This window comes from Schistocerca cancellata, chromosome 8 (assembly GCF_023864275.1).
Source record: "Schistocerca cancellata isolate TAMUIC-IGC-003103 chromosome 8, iqSchCanc2.1, whole genome shotgun sequence".
Taxonomy (NCBI): Eukaryota; Metazoa; Arthropoda; class Insecta; order Orthoptera; family Acrididae; genus Schistocerca; species Schistocerca cancellata.
Window position 1 is genome coordinate 567,151,444 of NC_064633.1, and position 15,721 is coordinate 567,167,164.

General features: G+C 40.4%; 1 protein-coding gene across 1 annotated transcript in view; it reads left to right on the top strand.

Moving 5' to 3' along the window:
* Positions 1–3,670: 3,670 nt before the first annotated feature.
* The window catches only part of LOC126095030 (carbonic anhydrase-related protein 10-like), a 991,041-nt gene continuing 978,990 nt past the window's right edge, over positions 3,671–15,721 (top strand). Inside the window, exon 1 of the mRNA XM_049909691.1 lies at positions 3,671–3,804. Within this exon, the coding sequence (XP_049765648.1) occupies positions 3,744–3,804 (61 nt within the window). The 5' untranslated portion in view covers positions 3,671–3,743. The remainder of the gene's footprint in view (positions 3,805–15,721) is intronic.

Here is a 15,721-nt window from a genome sequence, read left to right on the forward strand (position 1 = left end):
ACATGAAATTTGGTACGCAGAGCTCCTGCATCCAACATCAACAATGGCTCTAACTCCGATGGGCGTGCTGCGCGATATGGCCGCGAGGTTCGAGGCGCCTCGTCACGGATTGCGCGTACCCTCCCTACGGAGGTTTGAGTCTTCCCTCGGGCATGGCCGGGCATGGATGTGTGTGTTGTTCTGAGCACAAGTTAGTTTAAGTAGTGTGTAAGTGTAGGGATTGATGACCACAGCAGTTTGGTCCCTTAGGAATTCATATTTGAACATTATTTTCCGATGGGTGTCAGGTGTAACTGACCATAACTGACAGAAACTTACCTTAGGTGACAGGTACAGCTACGTCATTTCTCGGTACTTCAGATCTATAACGAGTTCATCAACCTTAGTGGCTATGCGGGTGGGAGGGGGTGGGGTGCCAGTCTCTCAGTATATAATGATCAGATGGTGTCAACGGGTGAGATATCTGAAGAACGTCCTGACCAGACTGACAGTCATACACACTGAGTAAGATAAGTTGGGACATCACGAGCAATGTGAAGTTCAGCTTTATAACGTGAAGGAGATCTCTTGGACAACGCACACCCACTGATCTTAATATGTAACGGCTGCTGTATCTATCACCAGCTATGCGAATCCGTTACGAATGTGTAAGTCACGCCATTGCATCCCACGACCTCTACGCCAAGTGCATGGCCAATATGACAATGATGAGTGCAGTCTGGCACTGTTCATTCTCCTCGGCGACTCCACACACGTGTATGTCCAATGCGATAATGTACATGAAACTGGGGTCTGCCTGCAAAGATAAGGTGTCCTTCATAGGTCCAGTGTAGTCGCCGGATACATCACCGTTGGCCAATTTGTATTCCCCGTCTTGTGAAGGGGTGGTGGAACGATGGATGCCTTGCTGAATACCCTTGGTGCTCTAGATGTCGTCAGCTATACATGTAGAAAGTTGCTATTAACAAGTCAGTTCTCTGACTCAGACTACTGTCTCTTACTGCAGAGTCATACACAGCTGAAGGGATATCTGCCCCCTCTGGCGCTGGTCGCGTGAGGCCAATGAGATCCTACATGGGGTTTTATACGTCGGCCGGAGTCGCCGAGCGGTTCTAGGCGCTTCAGTCTGGAACCGCACGTCCGCCACGGTCGCAGGTTCGAATCCTGCCTCGGGCATGGATGTGTGTCATGTCCTTAGGTTAGTTCGGTTTAAGTAGTTCTGAGTTCTAGGGAACTGATGACCTCAGATGTTAAGTCCCATAGTGCTCTGAGCCATTTTATTTGGGGTTGCGTACGATCCTCGTGACATCGGAGATAGTTGAGCTAGTATGGTTGTTTCAGGATCCCGAACGACACGAGCTATTATATAGCTGAACCATAAACCTGTCTCGATACCCCAGTATCGTACCGCTTTCGAATTTCGATATGTACCATTGGAGTTGTTTCCATTTACACGAGGCGTAACAAGATAATCTCATGAACATTACCATTGAAATGAGACTTGCGAATGAGTACTCCAGTTCTTACTTATTCTTTATGTACTCTCAAATTTGTGTAGTGGAGCTGAAATCATGATTATTTACGTATCCAGTCATGTAGTACCCTTCGTTAAATTTTGATGCTTATTGTTTGTCTCCTTTTGCAACAATTTAATGGTCACTGTGTAACGCCGGAAATGCATATCCTCCTATTTCCATTTATTGTACTATAAATTTGTTTTCCTTATTTTTGTTACCTGAATATATAACGTTTCTGTGTCTTCGTATATTGTAATTGTTTTACTATTTGTATATATATATTTATGCATTTATGTCGATGTATAATTGGTTTGTTTCGTAAATATTATTTGTATTTTTACGCTGGGACTTGCCTAGGGAAAACTGCTATCGAACGATTACATCGATAGGTCGTGTGAAGAATCAACGTGTGTAGGATCTTTGGTAGTGTTAACTCTGTCGCGTGGAGCGCGGGCAGAGAGGGAGTCTGGCTGGAGTAGCGAGTGGAGCAGGTGTGTTGTGTGACGCTCCCGCGAGTTGCCGCGCTTTCGGGGTTTGGCAGCATGTAATTGCGCTCGACTTGCGATGATAGTTTCTGACATGGTGTCGCGGACGGGAAGCATTAGCTGGCGCACATCAAGAGCCCGTTTCGTCTGGTGACCGTGTCGAGAAGAAGGCGCGCCAACATCCAGCTTCTGCAACAGCGACGGCCGACAATGAGTGACTGTCGCCACCTCCTCGATCGACGGCTTCAAACCTTCAATCAACCAACAAGGAAGACTGGAAGCACGTAAAGTTTTAGAACTGTATGACAGACCTCAGCTTTTGAAATTGTTCCATTTGCCTCGCAAAATTACAGCGACTTAGCATGAACCTTTGTTGCTCATTGTCCCAGTTGCATTACCAAGCAGGGTCCCTTCCTTTTCCGGAATGAACCCGAGTGTCGTTGAAATTCAAACGCCAGCATTATTTGATTTCACAGCTTTAATTTCAAAGTTCAGTTAAGGTATTCATAGCTGGCTACAATATTTAGATTACACAAGCACGAATTAAGAGTGCGAGTTTTGTTACCGTATTTTAGCTTACCTGTGACCGCAGCTCAGCTTGGTACGTACTAAATTTTACTATTGTTAATTGTTCAGAATCATTTAATTCAAGTTCAAAGTTAAATCTCTTGTTTCTAAATTGCGTAGATTCAAGTAGCTTTTGAAATGATCGTTGAGGTAGTCCAAGACTAAACGTATTTTACTGAATTTCGATGTGCTTCAGAAAGAAAGCTCACTATTAACTTCAGTCACTAAATTAACTTTCAATTTTTCGGTTTTATTAATTCTTTTGCTAAATTAAGTCAGAGTGTAGCAAAATTTATTACTTCTGACAAACTTTCAGTTTTCACACTACACGTGTCAACCTTCAGTTGCCACACTTCTAGTGCTAATTATATGTGTAATAACCTTTCTCTTTTCAGTTACTATAGTAATTGTCCTTAGGACTGGCGACCATAATTTCCCCCAAATCTCAAATATCTAATTAGCGCCAATTAATTGTTAACGTGACGACCGCACATTTACTTTCTTTATTAACTTTACCCCTTTTCAAAATTAATTTCCACCAGTTTCGTTTGCATTTTTCCTTTCATTTAGATGTAACCCTTTCCTCCCTCTTTAGCGACAGGTTAACTTCGGTTACGATTGCTTTTCCCAAATTTCCATTAGGTACACGCGGTTTAATTTTTCACTGTCCTTAAGGTTGATAAGTGAGGGGGAGGTTACAACAGTAGTAAGACAGACACTGCGACACAAAAATAATATAAAACGCACAAGACGAAATAACGGCTTAGCATGGATGATACTTATCGTTTCCATTAATTCGCCAAACGGCAGTAGCTTGGATCACCCAGCGGCAGACAGTGGACTCGAGCACGGTCCCCCCTGGAACAGCCACGTATTGCGCTGCTCGCTGCTGGTGCCAGCGACGTCGCCGGCTGTGACACGAGCCGTGACGCGCGCTCACCGTCCGCCGAGCACAGGCGTGTGCTTCGGCGGCGCGCCGCAGCGAGCGCTGGCATCGCGGGCGCCTCCGCGTCGGAACGGCGCGCGGCAGTAGCGCGGGGTGATCCGCCGCCGCCGGTCCGCCGCGACGCCGACGCCGCCCCCGACGCCACCCCCCGACGGCGACGCCGCCCCCGGCAGCGAGTCGCGTGTCGCCGCTGGCTGGATGACGGCGACCGGCCGCTGCTAGGTCGGCATGGGCTGGTGCGCGGCGTGTGCACCGCTCGCGGCGCTCCTGCTGCTGGTGTGCGCTCACGGTAAGTCGGGTACCACGCCGCTGCGTTCTTCCCTCACCTGCGCACTTCGCCTTGCCGAAGTTTGAGTATTTCCGAGAAACGTAAGTGCTGGGAAGTATCCGCCAGCCCAGATTTCGGATACTCAGTGGACAGGAAAGCTTGAGAGTCTTACCTCAACCTATCATGAAATTTCGAGCGTATTTACACTGACAATATATCCGTGAAAACTTCGTGGCGCTCAGGAAGCATAATGAAGTGCAGGCGGATTCATGTTGAATTTCCTTTTATTAGCCATGTTTATTCTTTTTTAAAAAAGCTCTACGTCATTTTCACTACGAAAACACGATTTCCTTTTCATACTTCCCAATTGTACCAGTTGTCTAGACCCCAGAGGAAATTCCAGTAATTAAATGATAAACATTTTTCTGTAACCTAAGTGCAAACTATCTGTATGCAGAAAATGAAGAAGTCCCCTCACCATAAAAAATAATCGAAACCATTTATTTACATTATTAATTTACCGCTGTAAGAGTAATAAGACTCTCATGTATTTCGGAGTTCGTTATTCAACAGTCTTCGTTTGTCCTGAAGAAAATTCGGGTACAATAACTTACACATTGGCATGTTTCATATTTCTGTATCAAGAAACTTATGTAAACTATTAATGAATTCGAACAAAAACTTCTTACGAGTTTCTCACCTACAATTTTCCTTTTCATTCAAATTTTTGAAGACAAATTTTTAGTTACGTTCTTTCAATATACTACCGTCTTCCTGCTTTCTGTCTTCCCTTTGCCATGCCCTGCCCCAATCGTGCCATGCAGTACTGTTTCTTCGTGTCACCTAATCAACGTACATATAAAAAGTCCCGCTTCATTTTTCCTGTCTATATTCGGGATGAATTTTCTAACCCCGCGTCTTCTGATTATTTCATCGGTTTATTCCTCGTTTACACAGACAAATAGGTCACTCCTAGCAATACGGTAACAAGTACAATGAAGTAACCTAGTAATAATTACTTTGTTATCACTTTAGTCGAGTTAATATTAACGCAGTTCAGTTATTATACTTGATAACATGCAATGGGATAAAGAAGACATTTGTCGCTTTCCGTTATAGGTTAGAGGCGAGAAATAGGTAATACAATATTTCTTGTATGTTGATGTTGTCAGTGGTTTATTTGCCGATGAGATAAAACAATAAATATGAAATTAAATATGAAATTAGAATGTTGTTAATTCTACCTTTCATGAGGCAATAATACTACTGTCTGGTAATATACGCCTGTTATTGCTGTTTGTCAATTAATGTGAATTAGGGAAAACTGACAACCACAAAGACATCGAATGTCATCAACGTAGTTGCTTGTTCTAGCTGTAATTATCGACAGGCATCATGGAGAGAAAGGGCACTGATGTACTCTGTACGACTTGCTATACTGCACGCTCGGTAATGTACAGCTCATCAGCGTATGAATATTGTAAAATTTGTTCAATGAATCACTCATTAGCTTTTTCACGTCAGTGCAATTCAATTAAGAGCCGTACTCAGTTCAATTAGAGTATTAACTCGTTGCAGCAAGTAATACAACAAAACACGAACACCTTACTGTTAATGACTTAACAAAGAAAAATGCCTTGTACCTTAAGAACATGGTCCTAGTGGACTACGCTGTGTTCGTTATCCGCGCAATTGGGCAGTTTCAACCATGGATATTATTCAAGCACATATTTTAAGCTTCGTGCTTCATTTCACAATCTGATACATCGCTGGTAGATGTGGACAGATATACAGAGTATTGCTGTGCATATGCGAAAATGTGAACTGAAAGGTTTAAGTTAACAGACATCTTGAAAATGACTCACCGTTCAAATTGTCGATTTGCACAGGTAATGAAAAAAATGCAGCCTACTAGGACCATGTTTTCATTCTCAAAACACGCTGAGGCTATGGAAATAAAATATTAATAATTATCCGATGCGACTGTCGGACATAGTGATCTGTGTATGGGTGCCTCGCAACGGTTTATCAGAAACCGTCCATTATTTGTACTATGTTCGCCTGACCTACCAATTTACTTTAATCAGACAATTGACTCTTTAACTTCAACGTCGATAAACCAGAAAAAGAGAATCAATAGTGAAGATAATAAGTAGTGCTTCCTTAAATACTAGTTTCCCTTGAATGGAAATGAATGAATCTTTGGAAAGGTGCAATATATGCAGTTTGCACTTTAAGAAAAATAGCGCTATCGATAAATTTAGCGTCCTAAAAAGAACCAATGTGCAGCAAGAATACTAGTAGTTTCTGCGGGTGAAAATTCAGATACTTAATTAACAATGTAATGTAGATCCGCTAATAAGCATTTAAATTAGCAAATTTCTTCCCAAAACAGAAATTAGCGAAGTACAACTCATATGTTATTAATATTTTTGGAGGACACTGAGTAGTGTGTTGGAGTATCCTCTCAGCTTGACAGTACGTATAAATATATGTGTATGTTGAAACACGTACAGAGTTTTGGACACAAATATAATCGTACGGCAGAACTGAACGCTATTCGGACATATTTGTATACTTCGATAAAACTGATTGCTGGAAATCTGTCCCACATTAACGTTAGTAGTAATAGTTGTAAGTAAATACCCGAAGAAAGAAGGAGCTACACTACCGTGATGCTACTTGAGAATGAAGCTTGGAAGAAGAGATATTTCAACCCAGTAAATTATTTTGGTAAGCTAACTGTCTGATAGCAGAAGAAACGTTTCATAGTGAGTAAAAATTTATCGTCTTTGATAACTTCACCAGAATCGCAGCGAAGTTCTTGAATGAATGTGTCTTTGTGAGCCTCTACGGCATATCTTCACATGACAAAATATTTGAAATGTCTGAATGAGATTTTTCACGTCATAACATCTGTACTGGATAAGATATGTGGTTGGGTAACTAATTGATGAGGTCCCTACGAGCAGCATTTAGAGCTGTAACTGCAAGGGTGAAGCACAAATTTCAAATTACAATATTTATTTAGAGTCTGCTTATGCTAGGACGTTTGTCAAATGGTCGTGTTTGTTCATAGAAAAAGATACCTCTAAGTCTGTTCTTCTAACCACTATTGAGATTTTCTTCGTATTTCAATCGGACACACGTTTAAATTCTGTTCCTTCTATCAATACCATGCAGATAAATGTTTCAAGCGAATTATCCTCTTTCAAAGGTTGATAGCATCAGGCTAACGTCATATGGTGATATTTCACTTATATTAGTCGGATTATGCAGGAGGTACCATTTTGCCCTTGAAACATAAAAACACTACTCAAATTATGATCGCTGTATTTGTTTAACTTGCCTTCCATTCAGAGAAGGCATATGGGGTTAATGACGCCTTACTGCTTGAAGTAATCAGTTAAAAACGATATTTCTAAAAAACTTATCCACATTATATCACTTACTCATTTATAGTGATCAACCTCGTAGTATATTGAACTTCCATGCAACTGAAGCAATATGTATCGTAAATACTAATTATTCCATACATACATGTTTTTTATTCAGAAATTTTATGCTACATCATGTCATCTAGACTCAGGCAGGCATTACTTAAATTGAAATTAATTTGAAAAATGATAATTATCATCATTATCTACTTCTAGGATGCCTCTCAGTTCATCCATGAATTAATGAAGTAAGATATTGATTGTATTTACACTACTATTTAAGTGTTTCCATTTAACTGACTCTAGAATTCATAACCTGAAGTAGCAACTGAAGTATATATCTGAAAATATATCGTGGTGATCACACAACACAATGTAATACATACAATCCTGCTGTTCTGTAAATTCACTACAACTTTTACTGGAAAATTCGGTTAGAAAGCTAAACACCGTCCAGAACTTCAGAAGACTTACAAAATTAACTTTGTCATAGTCAAAATAGAGACTACGTCATCTGGTTCTAGTCGATGATATATGTGAGAGGTTTTCAATGTGTTAATTTACTATTACTTATGCAAAGAGTGAAGTCATTAATTATAGGACTCCTTTAGACAAATTACAGTGTGACTTAACTTGTCTTGATTGGGATGCAAGTGGCAGCTTCAAGTCAAATGTTTCATATTATTTGTTTTTCCCTATCTTCCTTAACTGAATCATGGTTTACTGATGACAGTTTAAATCGGCATCCTATTTCTACTACGACAAAAGTCTTGTCTCTATTCTCTTCCAGAATATACAGAATATAAGAAACAGAGAGTGATCTATTTAGTACAGCAGCTTAACCGCCTGTTCTGTAATAGGTTTTGATCCGTTCGCCATTCTCTTAATACTTTTCTCCAGGCCAGTAACTTTTTTTGTATTCAGACCTCAGTACGCTTGTTAATTCTACAACGTCATATACTGTTTCCTGTAATCGATTCTGTAAAAAATTACTTATTAACTGTGCTAATTTCAATTTTTCTAAATAGATTTTCTTTTCTAATTTTGAAATTTTTGTTTAGTTTAGCTTGTAGCCTTCTAGACGTATCTTTTAAATATGTCTAGTAAGCAGTAAATGTTTCTCCTCATTCTAGCAGTTAAGCGACTGTGTACTTCTTTGTCCCAAATGTCGTATATCAGCTGCAATTTTTCTCATTACAATTTTTCTTCGTGACTTTTTCATTTCCCCTGATCAATCGCAAAATTAAATTTTCTGAGACCCATGTTCTTCCTTCTGAAGTTGCTGTTTTGTAAATGGCGAGTGAAAAACAAATTCTGCGACTGAAAACCTGGAAGTCTTAGGGGATCTTGGCAATTCGATTTACATTTAAAACATTTAAGCATGCTCCCAATCAATCTAAAACAAAACCATTTCTCATTAAACTTTATTTCTGTAATGTCTTTAACAATAGCACCCAAAATATACCACAGTTATTGAAATGCTGATGAAACAAATATCATTACTACAGTAGCTGATAGAAGCTCTCATCGACGTTTTATTCCAGAACTACAAACTCTCTCGTCTGGATTCAGACTTTGCCTCCATTAGAGTATTTGTATTAAAACACTTCTTCAGAAATTTGTGCTATACCCTTAAAAGATACGAAGCCCGGTTCGCTAATTAAACCTCAGCCATCAGTATACTTCATAAGATTGACGGCCATCATGTGCCAAGACCTTCTGTCTGGCAGCGTCGTCTCAACTTCTTGGACAGCTTCTTTTCTTCCTCCGGACTGCTTCTTTCCACCCTTCTCCAACGACATCGGTACTGAAACTCTCCCAGTGGGGAAGGGGAAGGGCACGGGCCGATGGCTAGGAGAACACAAAGAACACGCATACTCTTAATTAAGCACGTCCTCGGTGCTGCGCATTCCGGTTGTGAAACAAAGCGAAACGCCATTCCGCATTACGACGGAAAGACGTGCTAGCTAGAAACTAGATTTAAAATATACACTTCCCGTTCTTTACACGCTTCAGTTTCGTTCTATTTTCGTCACTTTAACTGGGAATTTCTCTGCAATGTTCTTCATCTGTAGTATAAAGAATGGTAAATAGTATTCTTTATGTGTCTTGGTTTTCCATTACGTTGTTGTTGTTGTTGTTGTGGTCTGCAGTCCTGAGACTGGTTTGATGCAGCTGTCCATACTATTCTATCCTGTGCAAGCTTCATCATCTCCCAGTACGTACTACAGCCTACATCCTTCTGAATCTGCTTAGTGTATTCATCTCTTGGTATCCTTCTACGATTTTTACCCTCCACGCTGCCCTCCAATGCTAACTTTGTGATCCCTTGATGCCTGAGAACATGTCCTACCAACCGGTCCCTTCTTCTTGTCAAGTTGTGCCACAAACTCCTCTTCTCCCCAATTCTATTCAATACCTCCTCGTTATTTATGTGATCTACCCATCTAATCTTCAGCATTTTTCTGTAGCACCACATTTAGAAAGCTTCTATTCTCTTCTTGCACAAACTATTTATCGCCCATGTTTCACTTCAATACATGGCTACACTCCATACAAATACTTTAAGAAACGACTTCCTGACACTTAAATCTATACTTTATGTTAACAAATTTCTCTTCTTCAGAAACGCTTTCCTTGCCATTGCCAGTCTACATTTTATATCCTCTCTACTTCGGCCATCATCAGTTATTTTGCTCCCCAAATAGCAAAACTCCTTTATTACTTGAAGTGTCTCATTTCCCAATCTAATTCCCTCAGCATCACCCGACTTAATTCGACTACATTCCATTATCCTCGTTTTGCTTTTGTTGATGTTCATCTTATATCCTCCTTTCAAGACACTGTCCATTCCGTTCAATTGCTCTTCCAAGTCCTTTGCTGTCTCTGACAGAATTACAATGTCATCGGCGGATCTCGAAGTTTTTATTTCTTCTCCATGGATTTTAATACCAACTCCGAATTTTTCTTTTGTTTCCTTTACTGCTTGCTGAATATACAGATTGAACAACATCGGGGTAGGCTACAACCCTGTCTTACTCCCTTCCCAACCACTGCTTCCCTTTCATGGCCCTCGACTCTTATAACTGCCATCTGGTTTCTGTACAAATTGTAAATAGCCTTTCACCCTCTGTATTTTACACCTGCCACCTTCAGAATTTGAAAGAGAGTATTCCAGTCAACATTGTCAAAAGCTTTCTCTAAGTCTACAAATGCTAGAAACGTAGGTTGGCCTTTTCTTAATCTAGCTTCTAAAATAAGTCGTAGGGTCAGTATTGCCTCACGTGATCCTATATTTCTACGGAATCCAAACTGATCTTCCCCGAGGTCGGCTTCTATCAGTTTTTCCATTCGTCTGTAAAGAATTCGCGTTAGTATTTTGCAGCCGTGACATTAAACTGATAGTTCGGTAATTTTCACATCCATTGCGTTAACTTAAAATATTTTGCACTTTCGTAGGATCCCGGATTTCGTTTTGAAATGAATACAATTTTTTATTACTTCTCTAAAGAAATACTTTATACAACAATATGGAAGGTTTATTTTCTTCCGACAACATTCGACTGCTGCAATTCACAAATTCGCAGTTTCCAACGCCAGAGTTTCAGATTTTGATATGTGTAAATAAATAATTTTATGCAACATATACAACCTTAACCTTCAGTTCTTCTTCTGCACCAAAATATCACTTCATCACATCTGCACTGAGATTTGTTAAAAAGTGCCCTCTTTTAATAAATGTCCTAAAATAATTTACGATTGAGATGCACGGATTCCAACTCCGTCAATGGACTTGGTAAAATGCTTCAACTATTTCTACTGCTTGTATAATGCCACGGAAAATGACGTTCTTCTCATAACAGTAGTATTATCACTCACCATAGTAGTCTGACGCTTTCCCCTACATATTATCTTCCTCTACCTCTTTCACCCGAAGCTTATCCTCACAAGTGTGCACCAGGCATTCAATCATCATGATGTATGTCAGTGTTCTGGGTCCATTGTCACAGTGTATAAACCTGGTTGCATGCCACAAGAATGAAATACGTGTTCCACCTCTTAACCCCCGACAGCGGGGCCGCTGTGGTAGTACACAGGATTCATACTCTGTAATTTACAATCAGACAGAGCTGTAGTTGGGAAATGTCATAGGTAACAACCCAACCGATGACTTCAATTGAAAATCTCACGAAAATCTACCCCTCATTCGCCACAATTGTAGAGAAGCTGAAAACTGCGTGACCATACCGCCACATACACTACGGGAGGTTTAACTCTAATCATCTCTCCTTCTTTCGACTATTCAGTCTTTATTCCTGGTCTAAAGTGCGCGTCATTTATGACGGCGGCCGAGTGTAGGTTCGTTCTGCGCGTCTGACGTCTTAAAACACAGTCAGCCAATGAACAGAGAACGACGTTGCCAGAGCTCGACTGCAGTGCAGAGCACAGACGAGTGTTTTCAGTTTTAGAAATCTTCAATCATAAATAAAGTAATTAAACGAAAGCAATGTCTTCATAGCAGACTTCCCTTCATAGAAAGTTTGGAAAAAACATTCTTTACGCCAATTGCTTCATATACTATTAATTAATTAAACCAAACAAGCAATAAGCCTCCTAATTCAGGCGATAGCAAGGAAAGGTGTTTGTATCATTCCCACTAACCGCTTTTTCGCAATAAAGAACAGCGGTAATTGTTTATTTCGTATTGTACTTCGACGAAACGTGAGTAATTCATAATCATACCAACAGTGTTTGTCGGTATTTTGTGTGATATTTTAAAGTCCTCCGGGAGATATATTGAATGACGAGCTGTGTTAGCGTAATGGTTAAAGTGTATGCTGCTAAGCGAAAAGTTCTGAATTCAAACCTTGATCGGTGCTAAATATTTTCTTTATTTAAAAACAATATCGAAGTGTCTTACTTGATGAATTTTATTCGAATGAATGTAATTTTTGAAATTTCTAGTGGCAACTAAAATGGACCATACGGAAAGTATACGCAATGGACTTTTACCTCTACACTCTCTTCAAAATTTCGTGCAATGGTTTACTACATCGAATGCTGCACAATAACTGCGTTGAACATCGAAACAAAATTAAGTCATTTATGGGGGGAAGATCTCAGTCAAGAAGATGTGTACAAATCAAATTTTTGGGCCAAACTGTTTTTGTGAAATCGAATGATAAAGCGTGTCAAAGCAGTCGAAACACCGTGTGTCTGCACAGGCGAGCGGTGCAATGATGACAAAATCGCGTACATCGCGGAATGTGGGGAGCACGTCTCTGTAGCAGCGAAAGGGTTAATGCGGCCGTGGTGGCTTTGCTTCATAAACTGTGCGCTCCCCCTTAAACGTAAGTTTGCGAATTATACTATGGAGCTGCTTCTCTTGGCGCGTACAACTGGCAACGCAGCAGTCTCCCGCGTCTGGGCGGGCATGCGCGAACCGCCAAGATGAAAGAATTGAACTGTAGTCTAATATTTCTCCGTATGATCTTCACGTCTGTGTACGTAAATATTAATGGATTTCTACATACTCCTTACTCCTTATTTTCTCCTAATTTTTCAGTGTGCATTGCATCATATAATAATTTGTATCAAATTGCTCTCCGGCAGTAATTCACCTAATCCGAGTCAACATTTGGCAAAAATTATTCGGCTTATTTGAAGAAAGGTATTTTCATATGCGTTACCAGCCTTTGGCAGTTCCATGCACCGCTGCTGTGCTTTAGTGCCCGTTACGTAGCTGTTAATGGACGGCAACTATCGGAGCCACTTGGGACGTAACTAGTGCCGCCACCGTTCGTCCACAGGTGATGGACTCCGTTCGCTGCGACGACGCTTCTGCCACCAGCAGCTCCGATGCGCCGCTGGCAGCCGCCGGCTTATCGGCTCCGTTTTATTCAGTGACCTGCGTGTCGACGCAGTCTCTACAGGCGTCACCATTTGTCCACGGCTAACAGCGGTCCACGGAATTCTTTGTTACTCTCATATTCCTGTTTAAAACTGCATTAATTCAGGTCGCCGAATCTAGCATCTGTTCCAAGCCTCCAGTTAGACAAGGTAAACTGTACAATTCGTCCACTCTTCCCGTTGGGAGAACATAGTCACCATTTAACTTATTACCACCCAATGGGGAACCACTCTGCCTTCATCAAAGTTCACTGAGTTCGGTTTGAGCTGATACTAGCTTTAAAACGGCCCGATATATCAAACAGCTCGCAGTGTCCATTACAACACGAACTGAAATGTATAAGAAATAACATTTGTAGACCTAATTTGTCAGTAACTGGCACTGTAATAGAAACAGCTCCGAACCATCCATTCTGTGATTTATTTGTTAACACATTTCAATGTTAATCACACAGGAATTCTTAATAGGCAGTAGCGACCAAGTGATACCTGTTAGAAACACCTGAGAAAAGCCCTTCGCACCTCTGAGCAACTTGAGTAACTAGCGCATGACAAGTGTAGTTATTTCTTAAAAAGGTGTTCTACATAACACTGTCAAATGTTCAGTAAGGGGCATATGCTGGGAGATAGTGGCAACAAATCATTTATGCACTCTTCGAATACAAGACTTTAAAAATATTATTCAGGTGTTAATCTTAATTCAACGTGTGCAGTGCCACCGTAACTAGTCTCCAACAATCTACGCTGGGTTGTCACAGTTTAAGTTTATATAGCGAAATCTGACAAATTTCTCCATGAGGCCCGACTGACGGAACCAGCAAGATCTTTTAAGCTTATCAACAAAGTGCCAATGTCATTTTTATAACATAATATGTATATTTTCAGGAGAAAGATCAGGTGGCCATATTTATGTTCAGAAGGCGAAAATCTACTACTGATGGCAGGCATAGGTAGAAACAACTATTCCAAGCCTTAAGAACACTTATTCCCTTAGTTGAGGAAAGAGGGGAAACCCTGAGAAGTAGAAAGGACAGAATAATAGGACATATGTTAAGACATCAGGTAATAACTTCCATTGTACTAGAGCAGAATGTATAGTGTAAAAACTGTAGAGGAAGACATAGATAGGAATACATCCAACAAATAACTCAGGACGTAGGTTGCAAGTGCTCATCTAAGATGAATAGGTTAGTACAAGAGAAAAATTCTTGGCGGATAGCATCAAATCAGTCACAAGTCAACGAGAATAGCTTTTGTTAGAAATGTACTTACTCTAGTAAGTAATGTGTATTGAGAGGAAGCGAAATGAGAAGCGGAATAAATAAATCAATTAAGAACAAAGATGAAAGCTGTAAGCCTGAGCTCGTAATACCAAAAAGAAAGACAGAGGGTAGTAAGAAGGAAAAAACAAAAAAGAAGAGGAGAAGAGTAGACAGAAAAAGGAGAGGTATTTTTTGTAAGGAGGTGAAAAGGGAAATAAAAAAATAAAAGGCACAAATTAATAGAGTTGAAATCTGAGTAGCTAAGACAGTAATGATAAAGAGCTCTCCATCTGATACAAAGAGTATCTTTCATCGTCCGTGAAGTATTGTAGATGAAATTATTTGACGTTCTACTTCTTCTTCATTAGCGCAGCATACAGCCGACAACAGAAAAAAATACGTTTGATTTCTTTTATAATGCACAACGCACGGATCAAGTGGCTGAATGTATTTTCAGAGACGGTATCGTAATTGTATGACAGAAGGCCGCGGCGAGTGTGTTTTAGCCTAAAAGCGACACTCATTATGTAGCGTTCCGATATGGCAGTGGCATCACCAGTAGCTGCGCACTATGTCCGCCTCTAACGGCCACTATAAATTTTTCGCAGTAAACCCAGTCTGATTTTTGCAATTAGCTTACATCGTGCTGTGTGACGGGGGCAATGCGGCTATTGTTGTTTCAAATTTACGGGTCGCGTGGCAGCGTAAAAAGTGGATAAAAGTTTTGTGCTCCATGGCAGGACGACCTTCTTTTGAACGTTAATGCTGCACGAGGGAAGAAAAATTTTACTTGACTGTTTATTGGTCCTTATTACGGGATAAAATGAAACTTTGTTGTGCGTTCTTTGTTTTATTTAGATTTTAAGAGAAATTAGGTACGTTCTAGTACAACTGGAAAGTGTATGCAACAAAGGCCTGGTCATTCAAGATGAGAAATTAGCTCAGCAGGACCACAAAGTTATGAGAGCCTGAAGAGGCCGCAACGTTTTCACGGGAACTGTCACAGCATTCGCCAGAAGGTTTTAGGAAACTGTGAAATTTTGAAATCCTGATGCCACCTTAATATCACGTGACGAAAGTCATCACATGACATGAATTATGATAATTACGTGACCTCTGACCTCGATTGTGCGATTTATTCACTGTGCTAAAGAATTAAAATTTTTAAGCCAATTTTTTGAGCAGAAGAGGGATAAGGCTTTTTCAAATGCTCAGAATGTACTGACCAACGTGACCGGACGGTTTCAGAATTGCCAGAAAAGCATGGGTGTTTCAAGTAACATCTTGTGATTTTCTTTGTACCTTATAAACAGCTGTTAGACTAAAGAC